Genomic DNA, 26,286 nt, shown 5'->3' with positions numbered 1-26,286 from the left:
TTGACTCCAAGAACCACCCACCATATAAACACACACATACACAAAAAAAAAAAAAAAAAACCCTCACTTGCTTCAGTTGAAGCAGCACAGCTTGAGAGGGCATTTTGGGATGACTGCCCAACAGGAAGCCGGCCTAGAGGTCTTGAAAAGGCACATCCCAGGGAGAAAGCGAGAGAGAAGCCAAATTGCGTCCTGTTTCCCCTCGCCTTTTCAAGCCCCCTCCCTACGGGATTCGGTGCTTGCCAGACCCCAGCTGTTCTGAGGAGCCACCTCCTACGTCCAACCCTGTCATGTCTATGCATCAGAGCTGTGTTACATCACCCCATGTACAAGACTGAGACTGACTGATATTTTTCACAAGACTTCAGAGAAGTTGAAATTTTACTACATTATCTAATGTCAATGATTGCTTTATTGTTTGCGGTTGGGCGATATCCAAATCTGAAGTACAGTCTGTACTGAATAAGGATAACATATTTTTACATATTAGAAAAAAAATTAATTCAAATGAATTCATTTGTGTGATGATTTGATTGTGTGATGAAGTGTTGTGCTGGATTAGGCTAGGGTGTGGATACTCTTTTCAAGGCCCTTTAGACAGAACGCACCTGTATTTGCCTCTAGTCGATAGTATGTTAATATCGGTCACACAATAGATTTTAATACCTGAAAAGCCTCCAGAAGGACTTTCCTTGCCCTTTAAACTTAATTAAATGTCAAAAAAGAGATATAGTTAAGCAATTAGTCTCTCTATATTCCAAAACATATCTCAACAGGTGTCCAAAAATGGGCTCCTATAAATCGACAGACACTGAATATTTCTATATTAGCTATTTAACCAGTGGGATGAGACAGGCAAACGACTGTTATAACCAGAGCCGTTAAAGGCTCATCAAACCCTTTTACAGTTTAAATAACCCCTTCTGTCCCTGCTGTCTGAAGCTCATAGGGATGGAACTGAATCTAAACGAAGAGGATTGTAGCAGCCGACGTTACTTTCCCATGGTACCATAGGATTTGTCAACATCACTATGCGAAGTGAGACTTAAAATCTTGTCAGTGTAGCTTCTCTGAGAACTAGAGTGCTAATGATTTTCAGCAGCTCCGCATCCTGCTTTTCCTGTTCTTCTCCTTGATGGTTCGTATTTGTTGATGTTGTCTTCTCACTGCTCGGCAGTGAGATCACTGGGAGGAACAACTCAGACGCTGGCTGTATCTAGAAATAGCAGGCATTTTACTTTTTAAAAAACTCTATGTATGCTACCGGGGAAGACGCTGAAGCAGCAAAACTGCTAGCTTTGAAGCACATAAAGGCATATGCTTTGTGCGAGAGACATTTATTTATGTCTGTGATAGATTTTTACCTAGATATTGATGCCTAGGCCGGCCCATTGTGAAATTGAGGAGATTTGTCTTTCTTTCATATGATTTCAGCATTATGAAGCACCAAGGAGAGCAGACATTGACCATTTGCGGCTAATGAGAATAAATGTAGTTAAGTCAGTGATATTCTGTTCAGTGTGATGAACCAAACTCTTTTGGGAGCCCTAATTTTGCATGTGTAGCGTTTAAATAATGGAAGCCACTGTTTCAATGACAATTCTAGACACGGTTTCACCTTCTTTTATTTTTACCTTTGTTTATAAACTCCTGTCCCCAGACAATTGTAGTGCTGCTCAAACTCCCAGGATACTCTCAGAAAACAATAGATTCGTCTTTCGATCCAACTTCATGTCAAAACAGGGTTTCGGCTCTTCCGCAAGGTCGACCTCAAAGGCATGTGACAGGAAGTCAATGATGCAACGAAGCCACAATTCCAAATAGCTTAAGCCTTCCATCATTTTTACGTTACACTCTCAGTGACAATCTTCTGATTGCCACAGAAAGTGCATATATCACCATATTGAATAACATTTAATCAAACCCATTATTATTGAACTGAAAATAGGAAATTAAACATTTTATTAGGAAGTGAGCTTATGATCTAACCTCTTTGTTCAATTTATCATCAATTATGACTACTATTTCTGGTTTCCTTTAAGCTATTCGATCTCCTCCTTTTGCTTTATTTGGCTGTGAAAACACTCAGACCCCCTGCTTATACCGTGACAGAGTGACATGATATTTAAACACAATCTCTCCCAATGCGCAACAGACATTTTCTGTCTAATGGTCCTGCACTAGGCTGCCTGGCAGCCAGCATCGTTCCACATGCTCTCTCCCGCCGGTCTTTTCTCCACCCCCTGAAGAATCTCACCCGAACCCAGATGCGCTCTGATCACTGTGAATTAATAACTCCACACTTTCTTTTCTACCAGCAGAGACTCCCCATATGTATTTATTCATCTGATTTTCAGTTCGATTGCAGCAAGGGCACTACCCTCATGTGCTGGCTTAGTATGAACTTGATGCCCGTTGAGTTTTGTCCTTAATTTGTAGCCTTTTGGTCAAGCTGTAACCCCCCCCCTTCTCAAGTGATATGTGGTCGAATGATGTCTTTGTCTTTCGACCGCTTGATTGCTCATCTAAATAAGTACCTTAGTGAAACGGGAACAAGGGTGAACCGCTATTTCGCACTCTGTTAACATGGGGGCTTGAAATCAGCCGTAAATTACCCTTGCTTATCGGGCAGGCGTGAATGTTTTTCTTTTTTTTTCCCTCTCTCTTAGGCCATTGATTGTAAATCCCTCTTTGTTCCAATGTAAACCGACATTTTATCTGTGCACTTGAAGTCTTAGCTGTGGAGTCCAGAGCCTCTGAAACTAAAGCTAGCCAAGCTCATCCTGGGTTCGATTTAATCTGACATGATGTCTTGTGGGGGCGGGCGGATGGTAGGGTGGAGTTTGCAGGGATTCCCTCCTTCTCTTTCCCCCGAGTGAGACAGACAGAAACCGGCTCCCCGCGAGCATCCGAAATTAAATCTCAGGGGCCTCCACAGATGTGATTTTCAACGCAGGGCAATATGGCTTGCTGCTGCTACTGTCACTTTTACTCTTTGGTGCTCCACTCTCTCCTCCCTCCCACTGGGCTTTGGGATATGATTCAAATTAAGCTCCTCACCTTTGCAAGTTTTTTTTTTGTCTCCTGAGTGGGGTGCAGCTCTGTGTTTGATGAGGTGAATGAGTTTTTCAGCTTTTTCTTCATTTTGTACCTCAAGTAGGTATTCATTTAACATGGATTTATGGCAAGAGGCATATTGTTTTGGATAGTGCTGTTTTCTGATGTTTCACCAATTGATAAAACATGTTATTTGATATACATCCAAAGAAAGACTTCCATAGGACATTTTTCTTGCATGGAGGTAGGGATGTGACGGTGAGGGTATTTTCCCACTGGTTAATCGACGTGTGACAACCATGGAAAGAGTACTAAAAAATCGTACTTAAGTAAAAGTATTGCTACTTAAGTAATAATTTACTTCAGTACAATTAGAAGTACTAAATAATAATTTGACTCAAGTAAGAGTAAATAAGTAGTTTGCTTAAAAAGTTACTATGTTACAAAGTATATTACAAAGTACAAAGTAAGCTATTATTTTTCTATTTTTACCCTAAATGAGGTGATGACAGCAATATGGAGTGTTAAACAATTTCGTACAAAATTTGCTACATTTAGTTTAACTGTATTGTTAAAGAGGGCAAACTTTACCATTAAACTCAACTGTGCACATGCAATAACTGCGTTCTTTGAGCTGAGTTTTCTATTTATTTCAACTGCTAACTGTACGTACACACCGACGCTGACTTGAGCTGCAAAGAAGCTCTTGCCGCCCTGTTAAGGACGCTTGTCAAAAAGTACGGGGAAGCTTGTTGACGCTTTGGACACTCTGACGTAGCAGCATTCTATGTTCGATCATGGGAGAAGAGAAGTGTCACAACATGAAATGTAAACAGAAAAAACAAGCAATACATTGACACTAGAAACCTTTTATAATGACAGCATTTTTATAACCGTTTTGGTAACATTTGGTCCAAAAAAAAAAAAAAGAATAATTAGCTATTATTATTATTATTATTTGCATCTAGTGCAATTGGTCAAATTGGTGTTACCGTGAGCAAATTAATTGCATTCCCGCTTAAAACGAGTGTTCGTAAATATTTCCAATGCCTCGTTCTTTTGTAACTGGTCCCTATGCAAACAACGTCATATCATAAATGATAGGAAACCCAGCAACGGCGATGATTAGCATCTCTTCCATTTTCTCGGAACTAATGTTTTGGTAGGAACGAAAGTTTACATTGTATGTTTCTCCGGAATCAGCCAGTGCGAAGGACGTCTATATTCCGATTGGTTGCTGGCGTTTTGCCGCTGAACCACGTCATAGCTCATTACCATAAAGTTAAGCTACTTTCAACTTTCTGATTGACGCTCTGGTCGCTCAAAACGCGACGCCGATGGATTTGACGCTCCTTGCAGCTGAGAGAAGCCAGCTTCCATTGAAAATGAATGACTTCCGGTAACTTTTTGGGAAGCTCAAGTCGGCGGCTGTGTGTACGTACAGTTAGTGCTCTGGTAATATCAATGGTAGGCTATGACCCATTTCATGAGCTGCCATAATCAAAATTTAAAATTGGAGTATGAGCATAGCTCACTTAAAGAGCATATTGCAGGTTAAAAAAAAATCTAAATTAATATCTAACCTTGTATGAAAATACCATATGAAAAGGTAATGCAGGATTTAAAATGTTTTAAAACGACATAAGGGCACACATTTAGTAGATAAAGTGAGCGTTTCTTTGACTGCTCGTGAAAACCGTTTTTTTTTCAGCATCGCGTCATTTTACGTCACCAGAGGGAGGGAGCCTCAGCAGCGCAGATAGGTTTGTATTCAGTACAGGCGGGTAAATTTGCTTTTTTTATACTCAGAATGACAATTTGGAATGTAAAGAACAACATATTATACAGTTATTTGTTTTATTAGGAAAATACCATATACATAAAAAGAATTGGGCTTTTTTTCACGTTTTATAAATGACTTCACATTATATGTACATCTTTTGGAACAAACAAACTAAAAACAAAAAAGCAATGAAAACATGTAATGCTTTGAAAGAACAGGATTTTATGTTAAACTTTTTTTTGTATTTTTTATTTCCTGGCAGCTAATGTTAATGTGATATTGTGAATATGTAAAACCTCTTGTTCTTGTGGCATCGAATTAAAAAAAAAAAGTCAGTAAAAGCGGTCGTGAATCACTGTTTTCGGTAGTTTTTATATTTTAATTTATCATCGTCATCATTGTAAATTATTGTTTTTGTGGAGGTTGCAAAAACTCCGGCCTGTCAGGACATCGAGTCAGGTTTCCTAACAAGAAAAGGGACGGTGCTGTCTGTCTATCGTGCCTGTGTGCGGTGTGTGCAGCTGTAGAGACAGGATTTCTCTTCCGCATCGGCTTCCAAAAACGCGATCGTGTGTACACCAGATCTGAGGAACAAAAACGTGTATATCAGGAATAAAAATATCTATCTTTCTCTCGATGAGCTAAGTTATATTACGTAACGTTAGTCTGGACGGATATTAATGAGCATGACATACGCGCCTGATTAAAGCTTAAATAGTTTATTCTGTTATTGGTAAAATCCCATACTCCTAGATGACCAATAGCCTAATAGCTTTGCTATTAACTGATACGATGGTAATAATCGATATACACCTCACATTTTACCAAACAGAATGAACGATGCACTGTTAACTCTATTACACTATTAATTAAAACTCACAGTGAACAGCATTAAATATAAAAACACATATGCCTTACCTTTTTGTTGCAGTGCAGTTTTTATTGCAGTGGTATAATGTTTTGCCGACAGCACTACAGTCCTCATTTTTGTATTGCTGCTTCCATTTTCCTGATTGCTATTATTTAATTTCTTCTTAAAAAAACATCCAGGGAAGATTGAATAGGCCTGTTCTTTTAATGTTTACTCAGTATCTGACAGCTAGGCTAATCAAAAATACGTGCGATTAAGTGATGCAATAAACTGCGGCTGCGCACACTCACTCCACACAAGTTTTTTTATAATAATACTTTTGCAATAATGTGTGTCTCCTCTGACCGTTGTTCTGTCTAACATTAATCCTGGCCTGTCCCTGCTCTCTCAGCAGCATAGCAGGCTCATAATTGTAAGGCTGTCGTCCGTGGTCTGTCATACGAGTAAGTCCGAAATGTCATTGCGATCCATTGTTTTCCTGTTGTTTGAATGGTTTGAATCGACCGCTCTCCCGCCCGTTACGTCACGCCCGTCACGCCCATTTTCAGATGCGGAAGTAAAATTCTCTCACAAAAACGACTCCAGAAGCCAATGAAACGTATTTATAAGTATATTTTAAAGAAAATCTAATTACTACATTGTTTTTCTATACATTTACTCGTTGGGTCCTCTAACCTGCAATATGCCCTTTAACCAAAATATTAAAACATTAGCAATACTGATTCAAAACATGTGCGCCAGTGATTGAATGTCAAAGCGCGTTTTGAACGCCCTGCCAAATGCCAGCTTGCCCTGTTTCTCTGTCGGCACCTTCGTTAAAGTTCTTTGTACTTTTGGCGGGAAAATAAATGTAGCGAAGTTTAATTATTTTTAATAAAATAATAAGGTAATACCGGTATCACCGGGGTGGACGGTGGAGTTTTTCCCTCTTTTCCACCTTGCTTTTAAATCTCTTATAAATGCCTGTGCGGCCGTGCACATTTTACTTTCGCGCCAATTTCTTGAATGGTGGGTTCATTATTATTCTTAATGAAAATGTGTGTATGTAAATGAGTGTTACCTCCAAAATCTTGAAACCAAATCTTCTGCCATCATCAGCTCGCCTCACTCTCGTCACATGATAAATGAAATCTGACTCCTGTTGCTGATCTGTACTGGGACTTTTGGTTTGCTCACACTGAATTAGCAGACGCGTTCAGTTTTTAATTGCAGTGTCTGTTCTCTAACTGAACTAAATGCTTTTCAGCACTAAAAATCGCTGCTGTGGGCAAGTGATGTAATCGGTGTGTGGCTTGCAGCAAGCCTACTTGTAGGTTTCTCTGTCACTGCTCAGGGAACTTAGGGAAGTCTCGTATTCTTTTAAAGGAATATTCCGTGTTGAGTACAAGTTAAGCTCAAACGAAAGTGTTTGTTGTATAATGTTGAATACCATAAAAATAGAAGAAAGAACAAAAAAGCAACAATCAAGGTTGCAGTGAGGCATTTACAATAAGTGAATGAGGCCAATTTTTAGAAATGTGATGCTTACATTAACTCGTTTTATCTGTTTGTGTATTATTAAAGTTGTAAAGCTTTTTAAGTAAATTTTACTGTCATTTAGGTGATTGTTGTCATGGTGACAAAGTTGTAAAAGTTCAATATAACTTTACAAAGTAATTTTACCATTTATGGATTGCCCCCATTCACCATTGTCAGTGCCTCACTGTAACCCAGATTTTTTGCTCATTTTCCCTCAGATGTTTCAGTTACAAGTCTTGCTGGCTATTTCTCTAAACCTGTTATAGCTTGAAACATATGTCAGGCTAGCATTCAGAAGCCACACGGTTTACTCATCAGAGCCACACTTAAAGTGATTGTATTGAAGATGAAGAAGCCCATTTGACGGATAAATCCAATGACATCAGTATCAAAGGATGAGAAGAGTGACTATGAAGCATTCAACTGTAACACTCACCCTGGGATTGTTTCTCATTATCTCTAATAAAGTGCAGGGTTCTTGTGTAATGAAATAAGCCTTCAGGTGTGTTGTCAATGCTTTTCTGTTTATTATTTATCATCCCCCATTTTATTACTTTAGTCCTCTTCACACTAACAATGCCCCTAGTCGTAACAATGCTTTCGGAGTAGAGCATCACAGCCAGATGTTTCTGCCCACTCCATTACTCGTCATCTTTATTTAAGTGCATTGGCAAGCAGGGCAACTGCGCTGTCGTTCTGGACATGGCCGGAATCTGTCCTTTGTGTGCAATTTTTTTAGTTCAATGTCTCAATGTTTCTCCATACCATGCCAAATGGCATGTGCCTGGACTACGCTGTTTTTTTGTAGATGCATCTCTAAGAATATTGTCCATATGCATATTTCAGAAAGAGAAAACGACAGAGGAGACTTAAAAAATAATTAAGTCAAGTCACCTTTATTTCTATATGCCTTTATACAAAACAGATTGCTTCAAAGCAGCTTTACAGTGATCAACAGGAAAATAATGATTCAATGATGTAAACTGGGTTCAGCTGAAGTCAGTTCAGTTCCGTTGTACGGATCGTCAATTTTTAAATTGGTTCTGTTCGGCTATAAAGCAGCTCTGCAGAAAACGGTGATGTCATCGTCTCAGTCCAATTCTCTTCAGATAGTGTCATTGTTCTGCTGAAGTCAGTTCGGTGTTGATTCAGTTCCGTTCAAAAACTGTAAAGACCATCAATTATAAAATTGGTTCTGTTCGGCTATAAAGCAGCTCTGCAGAAAACAGTGATGTCATCATCTATCTCGCAGTTCATTTCTCATCCGATAGAGGCAGTGCAACGAAATCAAATAAATAATATTGTTGAATATTGACTGTCCCCAACTAAGCAAGCCAAAGGCAATAGTGGCAAGGAACCCAAACTCGATCAGGTGACAGAAATGGAGAATCAACCTTGGGAGAATCCAGGCTCCGTCTGGGGGCCAGTTCTCCTCTGGCCGGCCAACAAATGAACGTGCTGTAATTACGATTTCAGGGCATCATTTAGAATATTTCATCCAGTTCCCTTTGCTTGAAGATTGGGATTCATCACGCCAGTATTAAGACGAAGCTGACATAAGGGGTCTGTGCAGAGGACTCCAGAGGATCTGGTTCTTGTGGTCTTTTCTGAGGATCTGTCTGTGCTGATGGCTGTCGTGTCGACGAGGGATCCGTTTCTAGGGCTCATCTAGTTGACATGGTCTCTGCTGACATTCAGGGATACGTTGTGGTCGTGTCTAGGTGCAGGTCCACAATCTGATATGGATACTGACCGGATCCGGCTGACTACTTTAACCTCTGGATAAGGATGAGAGAAACAGACTAATATTAGCAGATGCCTTTCTTCTGACGATGTAACATGTACATCGGATGTTATAGGAAGTGATCCTGGTTCCGGTTGACCTAATTTATGCAGCCTGACATTAACTGATTTGAATAATAGAAATTGATTGTGTTAGGTGTATGCCAGGTTAAAGAGATGTTTTTAGACTAGATTTAAACTGACAGAGTGTGTCTGCTTCCTGAACAAGGCTAGGAAGACTATTCCAGAGTTTAGGTGGTAAATAGGAAAAGAATCTACCACCCCCGTGGCCGTGGTCTATTTTGTCATTCTAGGTATTATCAACTGGCCAGAATTTTTAGACCGCAATAGATGTGAAGGACTATAATGCGTCAAGAGCTCGCTCAAGTACTGAGGCAGGGCTTGACCGTGCAAGAGTTTCACTCACATTTGCGACTAAAAATAAATGTGTGCAAACTGTAAAATGTATAGGAGCATGAGTGCAAATAAAATGTCTTAATTGGTATAACAAACGTCTTCATTATCATTTTAAGAGGTCTTCATTTTTAATTAAGAGATATTTTTTTAATGTAAAACAGTGATGCATCCTAATGTAATTATTAAACTTAACACGGATGAGAAACAAGGCAGAGTCAGTGAAGATGCGCTGAATGAAAATGCACATTCATTTATGGAACTGCAGAAATTCAGCTGTTACCCTGGTAACCCGTAAACAAACCAGCTGCTGCTTTCTGTTTCTGAACAGTATTTAAATGTTTCAAACAGCCAGTCAGATTTATCTATTCGCTATGGTGTTCATCTCAGCACAAATGACTTAATACTTAGACTTAATAGATAGTTATTTACATTTTCATCTGGACTATAACATGCCCTATAGATATTGATCGAAAATGTTCTGATTCCTTATTACTGTTCGGTAACACTTTAGTTGACATTAGTTGATTCATTGGTTAACATGAATTAACAATGAAAAAAACTTCTAAAGAATTGTATTCATCTTAGTTAATGTTAATTTCGACATTTACCACATTATTTAAATCAAAAGTTTTGTCTAATATATATAATTTTGCTTGTAAATATCTTCTTTTATCCATTTATTTAGGTAAAACACATTATTTTATAAATTTGCATTTATCAATGTTTTTAAATGCTCTCTTAAATATTTCAACTCACGAGCACATGTGCTGCTTGGGAAAAGTAAGCGTCCAGCCCTGTGAGGAGCTAAACCATTTAGACAGGACCTAATATGGTCGTACTTCCTGGTTCTAGTAAGAACTCTAGCTGCTGCATTTTGGAGCATATGTGATTGCGGGATGAAAATAGAGATTAGGATGAACTGAAAGTTACATTTAGGGCTATTAGATCAACAGCAAAAGTAAAGTTGCAAGAAACTCCGAGACATCAGCTGGAATTTTATTGATTGAACCACGTTGGCTTTAACTTAATATGCATTACTCGCTCTAATACCATCAGTCAATCAAGGCTTAAAGTGGAGAGAACATCAATCACTAAAGTCCGAAGCAGATTCTCTTTTGTGTAAAGACACTGGGGTGCATACTGATTGTGCCAAATCTTGTCTTCTTGATTTTTATGTCCATGTAGCAAATGCTTTGTGATTTTAGGCTTTTAGATTTGGATAATGTGTGTCTACTTATGTAAAAAAGCTCTTTAGTTTACAAGCAAATATTTGTTGTGAATCTGACCATTTTGTCTTTTTTTTTTTTTTTTTATTCACAGAGCTAACACTCACTACAATGTTGAATTTGTGTGAATCTCAATTTGTAGGAATTCTAGCTGAGCAGCTGCCAGTTTCATACACCAGTGAGCAAGACGACCCGCTCCGCTGATGCCGGGAAAGTTAACGCTTCAGGTCGCCGAACCGCAATGGTTGGCTACTGGCAGGCCTTCAGTAAATTTAATGTTACAGCCAAACATAACAGATATAACACTCATTGATGGCACTGATCCAGATTCAGTGGCATATCTAATATAGCTGCAAATCCCATAACTGGGTATGGTTAATTTATTAATGATGCAGTCATAGTTATCTATATGCATACATTTAGTATTTATTAGTGGATGGATGAAGAGCAGGGTGATAAAAGCAACAGTTCGCTCATGAGGCATAGTTTTAAAATAGTGATATTATTCAATACAAGACTCATTAGGCATCCAAATGAAGACAACAGATTTAATAGATCATATTACAGTAGGGATTAGGGATGTCAAATGTTTGACCAAGTTCAACCTCGTCATGTGTGAATGATCTGTGAAGAGTGCTTACATCTCGTGTTAATACTGCTGCAATGTGAGCAATACACTACTTGAAAATGCAGCCTTGGCAAGATATTAATGTGAACATAGCCGGTTTTGTGAATGTACCATATAGCGTTAATTAATGTTGTTAAACGACAATATTGGTGAGAAAACCAGTTACTGCTATTCATTTATTTCTCTCTTGTTCAATTATTAGAAATGCTTAAAGGCCCAATTTTAGATTTCAGATTTCAATATTAAAGGGATACTCCACCCAAAAATGAAAATTCTGTCATCATTTACTCACCCTCAAGTTGTTGCAAACCTGTATGAGTTTCTTTCTTCTGTTGAACACAAAGGAAGATATTTTGAAGGACGATTAGAACTTTGGCACCATTGACTTCCATAGTATTTTTTTTTCTACTATGGAAGTCAATGGTGCCAAACAACTGTTTGGTTCCAATCGTTCTTCAAAATATCTTCCTTTGTGTTCAGCTGAAGAAAGAAACAGGTTTGCAACAACTTGAGGGTGAGTAAATGATGGCAGAATTTTCATTTTTGGGTGTGGAGTATCCCTTTAATTTATTAAATCGTGTTTAATATGACTAGTTTTTGCTGTGAAAACTGGTTATAGAATTATGTAGTTTCAGTGTGGTACTTAACTACTGACATTTTGGTATTGTCAATCCATAATCCAAAAACAAGGAGACTAACATGTATATTGTAGAGTTTAACCTGAAAATTGAAGCTTCGCTACAACCTCAAGAAAACTAACCTTTAATATTATTATTGATTTAAATAATATAGATAATTGACCCAAAAGTCATGGATTTATTGAGTCCCTTGGTCTGCAGTAATCTCTCTCTCTCTCTCTCTCTCTCTCTCTCTCTCTCTCTCTCTCTCTCTCTCTCTCTCTCTCTCTCTCTCTCTCTCTCTCTCTCTCTCTCTCTCTCTCTCTCTCTCACACATATTTTTTTTTTCACATTAGAAAAATGAATGGCACAGTATGACCCACACACAGATAACTTGTAGATGTCATCAGGGACAGTTCTGTTAGAAATACTCGACAGCTCCATGATCGGCTGCAGCCTTGGAGATTGCAGTGATGTGTCCTGATGTGGTAAATGCAGTCTAAGATCTGTTACATCAGCATCAGGCTGCAAGCCTTGTGTATGTCATTTTATATCTTTCTTTTTTGAATCCTTCATTAACAACAGAGCATTGCCACGTTTGTTGCTACTATGCTCGCATCTATTAAGTGAAAGTCTACAATTTATGGGCAAAATTGTGAGTACTCACTCCATTTCATCAGTGTTGGAATTTTTCTTCACCTATATTGATTTTTTTATAAACACCACAATATATTAGTAGATTATACTTTATTCAATTATATAATTTATTAGTGGTTAATTATTATATATTATATTTTATATATTTAAAGCTGCAGTCCGTAACTTTTTTTGGGGTTAAAAATTGTCCAAAATAAATTTGAGCAAGTACATAACAAGCCAGTGTTCGAAACTATCTACTTGCCTTAGCTTGATTCAAAACGGTAAGCTTGTAATATTGTTTTTAATTCCAATACTGGTGGATTTCCGCGATAGATTCGAGCATGTTTTTGCGTCATTACGTCACATCTGTAGACATAAAGGAGTCTCGGCTAGTAGGCTCTATTGTGTGTGAGGATGCTGGAGGTGGAGATTTATAGCCTTTTCTCACAGCAGGAGATTCACCCGTTGTAAAATGCAAAAGACTTCGGAGTGGCTACAGAAAAAAAGAGACTGCAACCGGGCCCATGCGAAAACAAGGATAAATATCGGAAGGGCATTAAATGTAGTCACGCAATGCTGATGTTGTTAACATTAACAATTTGAGAACAAAGTATAATTTGCACGGTTTGACGTGATATGATAAGCGATCGTTAATCAGCGCGATTTACTGCAATGCTTTTTTCCCCTTATTTGGTCAGAACAAAAGTGGATGTTACTTACTTACTTACTATGATGAAAATTCTTATGTTGGTCATACTTCCAAAAAGTAGAATCTGTGATTCTGAATGACAGTATCCACACCGGCGCGGTGACTGACAGCCGCACATTCTCCTCAAACATTGGATTCATCAGCTTTAATAATTATGTCTATTAATTTATTATTATATATACAATATATTTATAACAATTATTAATTGTTTTTAAAAAAAATGAATTAATTCTTCTATATGTGTATGTGTGTGTGTGTGTATATATATATATATATATATATATATATATATATATATAATTTTTTCACCCAGTTTTAATTAAAGGTTGCAAATTGACAAAAAAAAAGAAAAGAAAAAAAAGGTAGGCCTAATGGTTATTAGTGTGAGTTTTTGTCACATTGTTTTTGTCTTTTAGATATAACGTCAGCAGTGCAAGGAAACTCAACACTTGCTGTTTGTGGTTCTTCTTTATTGCGTATTTTCGCTACATTTGAAATGGCCTTGTGTTTGTAAACCTATGACTGACCCTATTTAAGTGTGAGAGTTCCATCTGCATGGTGGAGTGGGCCCTGAGCCCCCCGGCCGGCCTGCAATTCCCAGCAGCTCTCTTTAAGAGCCTGTGTCTGAGCCAGCTAAATATCAACTCATTAGCTCAGGCAAATGGGACTGCAATATATAAATAAATAAAAAAACGGAAAGGGAAAAGAAAGAATACTGACTCCATTTAAGCCCTGGTGAGAAGCACAGGAAACACATGAGAGGGAAAGGGTAGAAATTAGTTGTTCTTTAGCATTCTTCCCATATTTTTTGCTTGTTTTTCCCCCCGTTTCAGACCTTCTTGCTACTGTCCTTGGTCTGTCCTCATATTTCTTGTTCCTCCCCTCTCTGTTTCTATCCCCTCTCTCGCTCTCTGATTTTTCTTTTTTTGGTATGTCTGTTCCTCCCTGTCTGTGGCCTATATCTTTTGCTCACACTTCTTCTATCTGCTCGCAACCTCTTTCACCTTTTGTGGTCTGTAATTTCCTGCAATATTCAGCCATGCTGAATTTCGCCCTCATGTTCCCAAGCCTCTTTCAAATCTAATTAATTAAATTATTGTTAAGAACACTGGAAACAAGGTCACAGCGATGCCTGTTGATTACTTCCCCTTGTTGCAGAATACAGCAGAGCCGGACGGCATGTGTTGATTCATATACTTGGATGCTTGGAGCCTCACAGATACCGTAACACCCTTTTTTTTTCAGTTGTTTAACACCTCATTTACAACAACAATATTTTCATCATGTCGTCCTTTTGTGGACACAAAAGATTACACCAGTGTCCAATCAACTGAGATGTTCTTTTACCTTCTTTTACCCTCCTTTAACCTTGTTGTGCTTCGGGGCTTGCTAGTTCTCAGGTACAATCTGCTCTCTCGCAGCGATGCGCTCTTGAAGAATATGCATGAAGTAAAGCATCTATGGTGCAATAAATTGCAATTCCGTGCTCCTCATGCTAGTGCCAAACTGCGTGGAAGACCGAATTAAGATGTTTCATAAAATGACAGAACCGATTTTGCCAGGTGGGTCTGTGAAATGGAAATGGCAATTTGCACCCAGGGACTAATGATGGCATTATCGTACGCAAAACAAATACGCGAATATTAATTTAATGCTGTAAAGATGGGCTTGTGTGTCGAGGCATGCTGAAATGAGTGCCTGTTGCACAGAGGGGATGGAGGTTCCCTGAAGCGGATCGGCACATCAGCATATGAATTCATATTTTTTTAGGTGCGTGTAGCACACGGTTGCAAGGGACAAGGCTGGGCCCGAGTGAAAGGAAGCCATCTTTAGCTGCATGAAATTCCATCTCTGTCAGAGCCGGGGCCCTGCAGTGGCGTGAAAAGCAGTTCGATCTTGACAGAATTTAATTTGTTTTTCTTCACTTTTCTCCGCCTTTCTTTTGGGTTGAGGCTGTGGAATATGTTGCTAAGAGGATGTTTTTTTGTTGGGAGGGGATCTTCAGTTTGATTGTGAATCCAGAGATAACACCTCACTATAGAATCCTTTTCCACAGAGAAGGTTATTGCACTGCGCGGAGAGCACTCGTGTGTGTGTTCTTTTGCACTAGCAAGACCGAGGGGAATGGTGGCTTACGTCAAGTTTCCTCCCTGTAATGTATTCAATGAATGGGGTCTCTGCTCTGCTAATTATCCAAAGTAATTAACAGCAGGTTTTCAAGGTATTGCATATCATTATGTCATTAAAACTGTCCTTTGCGGAGGAGTGTAGGAGCCAGTGGTGGACTGCACGACCTCTGAATCGACCGTGGGGCGTGGGTGGATATTTTCTCATGCATTGCATTGTACAATAATATCACTCTGAACTCTGTGTTATAACCACACATAGGCTTATATGCTGTGAAATGGGTTGCAAAGGGCAGTGGGATCCGTCTTTGTTAAAGTCAACATGAAATCTAAATTGACCTTATTTACTTGCTTGATATACACACTCCTGCTCATATTTTACATTGATGCACATTATTCAAAAGATTTTTTTTTTGTATTCATATTTTCTGTATTTTCTTTACGGTACATTCTTTCATCAAAATCTATTAACTTGCTCCACCTCTGAAACAAGCAGCAACAAAAAGTATTTGTAATATTTCATGATAATGTAATAATTGACTCTCCTCTGAAACAAGAAGTCAACAATTCCTCTTATTTTTCATTCGCTTCCACCTGGACCCGTTCTGATATGCAACAACCACTTTCACAACCCAATCAATTCCAATGGATTAAATTAAGTCCTGCCCTAGACTAACAAAAACACTTAACTTTCTTTGTTGGAAAGTATTCCTTCATGAAGGGGTTTTATAGCAATACAATAAAAGAACAATTTATGATTCCCGCAATGAACCTGTCAGTAAAATATTCTTACTGTACGTTCACACCGCCGCCGACTTGAGCTTCCAAAGCGGCCGGAGGTCATTCATTTTCAATGGAAGCTGGCTTTTCTCAGCTGCAAGGAGCGTCAAATCCATCAGCGTCACGTTTTGGGCGTTTTGAGCGTCAATCAGAAAATTGAAAGAAGCTCAACTTTATGGTAATGAGCTATGACGCGGTTCAGCGTCAAAACGCCAGCAACCAATCGGAATATAGACTTCCTTCGCGCTGGCTGATTCCGGAGAAACATACGATGTAAACTTTCGTTCCTACCAAAACAGTTCCGAGAAAATGGAAGAGAAGCTAATAATCGCCGTTGCTGGGTTTCCTACAGGTTTCCTATCATTTATGACATGACGTTGTTTGCTTATAGGGACCGCATGAGCGCAACTTTTATTTGAAATATTTACAAACGCTCGTTTTAAAGCGGGAATGCAATTCATTTGCTCACAGTGACACCGATTTGACCGCAAATAATAATAATAATAGCTAACTATTCTTTTTTCCCTGACCAAATGTGACCAAAACGGTTATAAAAATGCTGTCATTATAAAAGGTTTCTTCAATGTATTGCTTGTTTTTTTTTTCTGTTTATTACATTTCCTGTTGCGACACTTCTATTCTCCCTGCAACGTCAGAGCGTTCAAAGCGTCAACAAGCTTCCCCGTACTGTTTGACAAGTGTCCTTGACAGGGCGGCCAGAGCTTCTTTGACGCTCAAGTCGGCGGCGGTGTGAACGTACAGTTAGAAGAACCATTTTTTTCTTAGTGTGAAGAACTTTTTTTCTACTTCATTGATGTTAAAGGCTCTTCATGGAACCATAATGCCAATAAAGAGCCTTTATAGTAACAAAGTGGAAGAACAATAGTTCTTCCTCACTAAAAGTTTCTTTGGGGTACCAAAAATGGTTTCTTTATGGACTTGACTAAAATCTCCTTTTGATTTTTCCTGGCACAACATTTGTTTCTAAAAATTTACTTTTTCTCTTGTTGAATATCACCATAAAATAAATGGGTTATGACAATCGTTTTGATGTTTACTGTAAATTTAGACTTTTTTAAGCAATAGGAATGTTGAATCCCCCCAGAGAAGTCTTTGTAAAACCTGCTCCATGAGTTGTGAATGATGAAGGGCTCATGCTGTTATATGAGACACGGCAGACTCCACTATAGCTCATCTCGATGTAAGGATCACAGACGACCGCATGCAAGACAGTACTGCACAACCCAGACAGAGACAGTGATCTACCCACATCCCTTGTAGCAAAAACAACAAAAAAGACCTGCAGGGTACGGCGGCTTACTCAACATCCAGGTCTTTCACAAAAAAAGAGGCTTTGATAGTAATGAAGTCAATACTGCCCAGACATAGGAAATTGCAAGGAAGAGGTCCATGGTGGGCTTTTTCAGATGCTGATGCATGACATACCCACATTAGCATCTCTTATATATTTCTTTCTTTCTTTTTTTTTCCCCTAGGAGAGAGTCATTTTGGATAAGTGCTTCTCTCTGGGAAGCACAGCACTGCACTGCAGACCTATGATCTGAACAAGTGACCATCTGTTCAGCCCTCCATTGTTCTCCCAAAAAGCAACTTGAACTTGTTAGAAGAAATCTGCAAGCTACTCAAAACTCCCCACACAAATCTTGCAGTGCCACACCGGAATATTTAAAGGGGTTCATTGAGGAACACTGAAATATTTTTGCAGTCATTCAAGTCTGATGAAAGTGTGCTGCTGTAAATGTACCTGCAGCAAAATCCTCGTGAGGGATGGGGAGCAGCTGAAAAGTGAATGATCCTAGAGATGTCATTTAGAGACAGAATGTTATTTAAATGTGCATTATTAACATGAAAATGTCCTGGAGAGCCAGCATTTTCCAAAGGTTTGGAGTAAAGAGTCTTTTGAGGGGGAGAAAACGGCTATTGCTCTACAGATTACAAAAGCACAACCAGTACTTATCAAAGGACTGTACTTAGCTTTAGACATCTGTAGAAGCACAAATTTCTGTTTTGAAAATAGGGCAATTTCAGATGTAGAATACCTGTGACTATAAGAGCAATACATTCTTGTTAGCTTTGTGAATGGACTCTGTTTGCCAGGATATGCCAAGTCATACGCATGCTGGAAAGTCATGAGGACTAGGAGAACAGATTCCAAGCCAGTCAATTTTTCAGAGTCACTCAGTCGGATACAGAGCTCCACACATTTACTGCCGCGTATGCTAGTACCTCAAGCTGAACCACGCTGAAAAGAACTTGCTTGTTGAGCAGCACTTATTTGATTTTCGCCCTTCAGTTACCTTGACAATTTCCACAGTTTATCTTGTTTGTAGTTCTGAAAGACTAAAAGAACAAATTTTGTTGTTATTTACCAACCCTCATGTCGTTACAAATCCGTGTGATTTTTTTCCTTTTTCAAGTGGAACACAAAAGGTGAGTTTTAAAGAATACCCTGCCACTCTTTTCTATATATTGAAATTGAATTTGGGCTGGAGCTGTCCAGCTCTAAAATGATAAAAGCACCACCATAAAGGTATTATCAAGACGGTTCAAACTACTTGTGTGTTGTGGTCTCCTGAAGTCACAAGATAACTTTTAAACACATTTTTTAGATGCGTGTTTTTTTTTCTTTAACTGAATCAAACAATTAGCTGAAATTCTGTTCTTAAAGTAAATCTCAAAATTTGATTAAATGCAATCTTTATTTCAACAATCTCAATTTATTCCCAATATGGTCAGTGGCTAAATGATTTTTCATATGTAAACAAAATAGACGTTTACTGAAATATAGTCTACTCGAATGAATCCGAACCAAATTAAGAGCTTGTGAACCGGAATCTAATCAAACCTGTAGGCTATTGATGCACATTCATATTGCTACTTCTTTCATGAATGTCTATATTACTATTAAATCATTTTTTGTTAAAATGCTAGTTTGGCTCATTTTGCTTAAGATTACTTTGCTTACGATTATTGGTTCAGCTTCTTGAGCATCAGAAACTGTCTGTACAGTACAATTTGGAGAGCAGTGATGTGCTAAGATGTGGTCACAAAGCAGAAAAAGTATTTTGCCTTTACAGTGCACCACCGAAATCTCAAGACATTTTCTTTTTGACTCATTTCATCATGGGGTCACTCGTCCCAGAATGAGTCGATTCTGCTTATCAGCCCCGAATGGAAACTTAAATATTTATTTGCCATCAGACTCTTGGGGAAACAGCATGAACTCACAGAACAATAATATGTCCATTTAGGATTCTACATAGGCTACCATTTACGTATTTTATTCTTTAATCACCAATTGCAGAATTTGAATAAGACGAGTTAAGTTGTGGGGTGGTAGTCGATTTATTTTAGACCTGTGGGTTATTCCGAGGCTGGGGTATAACTCGTTTAAACCCTATAATAGCAGCATTAAGTTATTTTTTGTTTTTCAGCAGCTGCTTCGTCACAAGATCAAGCATGTAATAATGAAATGCTTACAATTGGAAAAAACATCAAAATGTTTACCAAATGATTGTGAAGTTATTGCTTGGTGCCGTTTTTATTTCTGTGGTTAAGTTCATTCAGAAGTGTGGTTTCATGAAGGTTACTTGTCATTTAACAGACGCTTTCTACTAGTACACAAATGGCAGGAGCTGTTTCCCCTAGAGCAACACGGTATTAAGTGTCTTGATGAAAGACTTGATTGTGTTAGGCTTCACTTAGAAACTCCCCAGTTTATGTGTCAGCCCTGCCTAGGATCACATTTGTGACGTCTGTGTTATCAGCCCAGTCTTAATCACCAGACGGCTACTCACAGAGGCAATGACTGGCCAAATTGCCTGACTTAGAGTGTTTTCACACATTTTATACGATTGCTTCAGTCCATACCCAATTTCAGTTGTTCCCCTCTGTTCTGCTTTCACACTTTTTTCCCGATATGCCGAACTGCTTCTGTCATCAACATGTGGCAACAAGCTTTTAAATGCTCATTAATGTTTGCTTCACCTTTTTGGTTTTGCAAATTTATTTCAAGCACATTATTTTATAAAATCATAATTCATATCCAATACATTTTTGTATTTGTGAATTTGGAGCAATGTGGTGTGTCTTAAAGCTTCTCCCTTCTGTTTAGAAGTGCTTGAACTTCTCTGTCTGGTTTTATGTCGATATTGTTGCTGAATTCAGTGTTCCAGCGTCAAAAGGAGCTCACTGTTTAAGCTCGCCTTCAGAAAGTCAAGCTCACAGAATTTAAGGGCAAAAAGAATGTCTTGCCGTTTTGTCAATCACCTCTGTTTTTGCACTTTAAATTGTTGTATACACCTATTAGCAAAACTTAACCACTGGCCTTGATGACAAGAACCCTCAACCTCATTGTCACAAGAAAGCATGCAGTTCCTTGTATTTCTTAATTAAAAACAAAACAAAAAAACAACAACCTTTCAACACAAATTACCAAACCGGACTTCAAATGTCTGAAAAATTGAGATGCCTGCCCCTTTGGGTTTTAGTGGGGCCCATACTTATTTTACGAAATATAGTGACTATAGATGTTTTCACGTCTCAAAGATTTAACTTCATTTGCAATTCACTGCATGTTTACATGGAATTCTAATGATTTTGAAGTCTAATGAGGTGTGTGCTGGACTTCCTACTCTACTGTGTTTTAAAGAACCTTTTTCCCACTTTCTTACTAATAACCCATTTGGATCAAATATAAGGAGCTTTATACCTCCACAGTTTAATTTATAATCATACTTGACTATCCAGAACAGATGTTCCTATCTAGACTCGGCCTACTGTACGGGTTATTGTTTTCTTCTTCATCCGTTACTTTGTATTTCTTTGAAGCGGAATTATAATATTAATGGATTTTTATGCTTGATGCACAAAGAAGTCACCTTCTCTTGTCTTCAATCCCTTTGGATTTCAACGTATAGCCCTTTTCAAAAGCCTGCTGTCCACTTGAAGTACTGTGCGCTAGACATAACACAGTCAAATAAATTTTGTTTGTGTTCTTCCGTTTAGTCCGCAGTATTTTTGCCCTACTCGCCACTGCAGTTTTTGCCCATAGTAATGATGTCCTGAATTATGCAGCAGACCCTCTGATAGTCCCTTTTGCCTTTACTCAAAACTCCCTTATAGGCATCTGTCCCCTTACGTTATTGAACTCACTCTTAAATATTTCTCTTTTTACCTCCTTTGCTCCCATCATTTCCCCCCCCCCCCCTCTTTCTTCCCACTTCTATTCTTTGCTTCCATTCAAACGTCCACTTCTCTTTCATTTTTTTTTCACCCCCTCTCCTCTGCCTATTGGTCTTTCCCAAACGGATCTTGCTTTCCCAAGTCTTAATCCCCCATTCTGTGTCTTTTTCCCAGTGTCAAAAGAACTGCAAGGAGAATTAATGGGGGAGAGAGGAGGAAAATGAGAAGAAATTATGACGTTAGCGTGCCTTCTGTCAAAGCTATGACATTAGCAGCTCGAGCTCTGAAACGTGGCCAGTATGACGGAGAGATAGATGTTCATTTGCGTTTGTGTGTGTATGTGGGTGTGTGAATGTGCTGCCAGACCCTGAGTCAGTGTGTTACTTAACATACACGTTAGTGCAAGTATAGGTACGTGTGTGTGCTATACATCACACAGTATATCACACTATTGCTCGTCTGTGCACTCGCGTACATGTTGTTTGTGTATAAATAAGTGTGTTTAGTGGGAGGTTAATTAAAGAGAGTGTGTATGTGCACGTCTACTGCAAAGGCGGAGGGATGGGTGGGTAGGTTTTGATGGCTGGCGTACAAAGTGACTTGAAAATGATTCATGGTGTTGCTGGCGCTTACATGGCCTGCCATTTGTATCAGCACAAGCACGCCGTCTCTCCCTCCCTCTCTCGTTCTCGTGCGCTCTCGCTTTTTTCTCTCATTGTATGAGGAACACAAACAAAAGGCACAGAGGGAGGCCCCATCCCCTCTGTTGTTCTTTATTTTCACTTTTATTTACTCCGTCTGCTCTGCATCCAGCCAGGCAGAGATGGACGCTTTACGACCAGGCAGATTTATAGCGGAGATTCGAGACACTGTCCTGCGTTAAAGGATCTAATGCATGAATCAATGCGGAGGAGATAATGATTTCCCACGTTCCCCGGGGAATGGTGAGGTTCAGGGAGGTGAGATGTGTCAGCTTTCTTTTCCAATTCCCATGCAGGGACTTAACTACCTCTGCCAGGTTAATGTATCTTGGTGTCTGGTGGCGTCCTAATTGATGTTGATGGACTGTACACTGATGGCTTGCCTTTCATGTTTTCGCTCAGTTCACTTACGTTGTTTCTAACAGTCCTTCTTTCTTTTCTCCCTCAAGGTCTCGTTCCAGCATAAAGCGCTACCCACCCAAGTGACTCTCTGCCCGTGTTATGGCGGCGAGGCCCGCCCTTTCGTTTCTATTGGCTGTGCTGGCGTGCACTGGGCCGGCCCAGCCCTCCCCCCCACTGCTGCTCCGCCCCCGGGAGAGAGAGAGGGACTCAGGAGGGGCTTCGGGCGGAGTCAACATCGCTGTGGTTCACTCCGGCTCCTCCCACCTCCCGGAAACGAGCGCTGGGGTGGGGGGCGTGGGCGGGGCCTCTTCAGCGGGCTCCGGCTCCGGTGCCGGGCCAAGCAGCAGCAGCAGCAACTCGGGGACGGGTTTTTTAAGTCGGGCCTGGTCAGGACAGGTGGGTGAAAGTGTGATGACACCGTGGGGTCCTGCGAACGTGATCTGGCTGGCCGTGAACGAGAGCAGTCCTGGGAGCCTCTTGCTACAGTTATGCGAGTTACTGGCTACCACTCCACTACAAGGCCTTGTGTTTGAGGAAGAGAAGCCACCACCGCCCAACCGGGCACCGTTAGCACCTATGCTGGAATTTGTCTCGGCCCAGACAGGAGTGCCTATCATCGCTGTGGGAGGAGGGGCTGGTTTGGGGAGGGAGCCACAGGTAAGAGTTAAGATTCATTCATAAGATTCTTAGATATAATTAGATATTCTTAGATATTCTTTATGAATTTGAGAGAATGGAATCGGCTGTGGTGTTCGCACTTAACTGGAAAAGAAATTATGCAAAACGGACATTTCCAGGGTCTCAGAAGCAGAAGTTGTCATAGTTAGGTAAACTTCTATAGTGGTGAACCAAAACTACAACCAATATAATTTTGTGTTCCCATTTGGACCAATAGCAAATGAAAAAATCCACAATAGGCCAATTTCATACATCCAGGTTTTTGGCTTCTGGATCTCTAACTTTTTTTGCGGTAATAGCGATGGCTGAGCCTAAATAGAACTATATCAGGAATTGTACGAATTAAATACCATGAAAATGTTTGAACTGTCTTGATGATTTTTTTGGTGAGATTACAAAGCTCTAATTAAGAGCTAAATTTAAGAACTAATTCGAGATGACGGCACTAATTGGTTATATCCAGTGGCGGTTCTAGCCCATTTCAACTGGGGGGGGCCAAGCTGGGGCCAGTTGTACTGTTAGAGGGGCCAGTTACATTTAGACCTTATTGTTGTCATATCATTTTCTGCACTGCTGCAGGCATTAACAGGCAAAATACTGTGTTTATAATTATTCAACAATGTATTTGCATTTCCATTATATTTTTACATTTGCATTACATATTCAGTATTAGTCACAGTAACTGTAATAGACATGATGTCCTTCTTTCTCTTCATTTTGAGAACTATAGAGCAAAAGCAATGGGGACCAAGAAGCTTATTAATTCATTTACTGAAAATAACTGACTTGATATGTCTAACCGTTTACAGGGTTCCTGCACACTTTTTAAAGTCAAATTTAAGGCTTTTTAAAGGGATACTCCACTTTTTTTGGAAATAGCCTCATTTTACAACTCCCCCAGAGTTAAACTGTTGAGTTTTTACCGTTTTTGAATCCATTCAGCCGATCTCCGGTTCTGGCGGTACCACTTTTAGCATAGCTTAGCATACATCATTGAAGTGGACAAGACCATTAACATTTCTAAAAAAAAATTACCAAAGTGTTTCGATATTTTTCCTATTTAAAACTTGACTCTTCTGTAGTTACATCGTGCACTAAGACCGACGGAAAATGTAAAGTTGCGATTTTCCAGGCTGATATGGCTAGGAACTATACTCTCATTCCTGCGTAATAATCAAGAAACTTCACTGCCGTACCATGAGAGCAGGAGGCGTAATGATATGACGCAGCGCCTGAAAATAGTTCCGTTGTGTTGACGGAAGGTGGCCTATTTTCAGGCGCTGCGTCATATCATTACGCCTGCTGCTCTCATGGTACGGCAGTGAAGTTTTTTGATTATTACGCAGGAATGAGAGTATAGTTCCTAGCCATATCAGCCTAGAAAATCGCAACTTTACATTTTCAGTCGGTCTTAGTGCATGATGTAACTACAGAAGAGTCAAGTTTTAAATAGGAAAAATATCAAAACTCTTTGGTCGTTTTTTTTTTTTTTGAAATGCTAATGGTCTTGTCCACTTCAATGATGTATGCTAAGCTATGCTAAAAGTGGTACCGCCAGAACCGGAGATCGGCTGAATGGATTCAAAAACGGTAAAACTAAACAGTTTACCTCTGGGGGAGTTGTAAAATGAGGCTATTTCCAAAAAAAGTGGAGTATCCCTTTAGGACCTAAAGAAATCAAAATTAATACCGTACATTAGGGGTGTGCAATATTGACAAAAATATATTTTAATATTTTCAACATTTTGTTAATAATTAGATAATATTTTACTGATTGTGTTTTTGTGCTGGTGCCATGGCTGGTTTAGGCCTGTTGTTGACAGCTGACTCACGAAGATATTCATATTTTTCATATTCTATGCAGTGGTCAGTTCACAGCAGTGACAGAAATACATTTTTTAATCAAGGGGCAATATTTGCCACCTTAAATTGATTTCCAGGGGCATTTTCACCAATATATGGACATTTTTTCTAAACTTTTTTAGAGTTATGCATCACCTTTTATGTCAAATACTAACATTCAAATTATTCAGTAATTATACTTATTTATACAATAATACTTAATTATGCAATAATTATACAGTACCACTGTTACCAGAATTAATTAATTCAATCAAAATCCATCTTTGCAGTGCAGAGGTGACACAGAAGTGGCATTAATATATTTACACTCCATTTACAATTGCATAAATAAAGCTATGAGATTTTTTTTTAAATCAATATTTAAATATGAAATTATTTCTAATTTTAACATTTTAATTAAAGGATACTTTAAATATGAAACTAAAACCGCCAGTAGGCGGCGGCAAGTCCCTGTAAGAGGGATTCATTCATTCAAACGATTTGTTCAAACGGCTGATTTATTCGGGAAAGAAGCGAGTGATTCGTTCAAAACGCGGATTTCAGTCAATAAATCATCGCTGTGTTGCATTGAGACTCACTACGGTTTCATTATGAAATTCTAGTCGGCGAAATAAAGGGAAAACAAACAATATTGACAATATTGTGTCTAAAAAGTAACTCCCAATGTTAACTTATTGTTAATTTAACTGTTGTATAAATATCACAGTTGCAATTGGGAAAACGGCACTCTTGCTGATGTGATATTCTAATATAAGAACATAATATGATATAAATATAAGACAAAAACTAATTTGGGGACATAGCTATGAACTGCACACAGCAGTGAAAGGACGATAGACAAATGCTATCAGCTCACAGTGCCTCGTACATAGTTAAAACAATGATTACAATATCATAATAGACAATACACATCGCACATAAAGAATGAACTTACAACTGAACTGACATTTACCAACTTTCTTCTTCTCTCCTCTCTCACGCGAGACTCTCTCACGCGTTATTCTGCCGCGATTCCCGCGAATGTGATGCGAATTGTCACGTGAAAATGCAAATCCACAAAGATAGAAAAATAAAAAATAATACGCATACAACGATAGGAAAAAACAGTTTTGTAAAAATTATTTCAAACTCCACATTTAGGGGGGCCACAAGGGGGGCCAAGCTTTTTGTCACAGGGGCACGGGCCCCCCTGGCCCCCCCTCTAGAACCGCCACTTATATCATTCTACTCTACATGATCACACTGTTTTTCACGATGTGCTGTGGAAATCATCGACTGGCAGCT

General features: G+C 39.1%; 1 protein-coding gene across 1 annotated transcript in view; it reads left to right on the top strand.

The window, feature by feature from the left end:
* The first annotated feature begins 22,189 nt into the window (after window positions 1-22,189).
* The window catches only part of grin2da (glutamate receptor, ionotropic, N-methyl D-aspartate 2D, a), a 73,707-nt gene continuing 69,610 nt past the window's right edge, over window positions 22,190-26,286 (top strand). The window contains exons 1-2 of the mRNA XM_056264166.1: window positions 22,190-22,317; window positions 22,509-23,118. Of these exons, the coding sequence (XP_056120141.1) occupies window positions 22,561-23,118 (558 nt within the window). The 5' untranslated portion in view covers window positions 22,190-22,317; window positions 22,509-22,560. The remainder of the gene's footprint in view (window positions 22,318-22,508; window positions 23,119-26,286) is intronic.

The sequence above is a fragment of the Rhinichthys klamathensis genome, unplaced genomic scaffold, assembly GCF_029890125.1.
Source record: "Rhinichthys klamathensis goyatoka isolate OS25496 unplaced genomic scaffold, OSU_Roscu_1.1 h1tg000217l_1, whole genome shotgun sequence".
NCBI classification, from domain to species: domain Eukaryota; kingdom Metazoa; phylum Chordata; class Actinopteri; order Cypriniformes; family Leuciscidae; genus Rhinichthys; species Rhinichthys klamathensis.
Note: the sequence above shows the minus strand (reverse complement) of the source record. Positions and strands in the feature narration are given on the sequence as shown.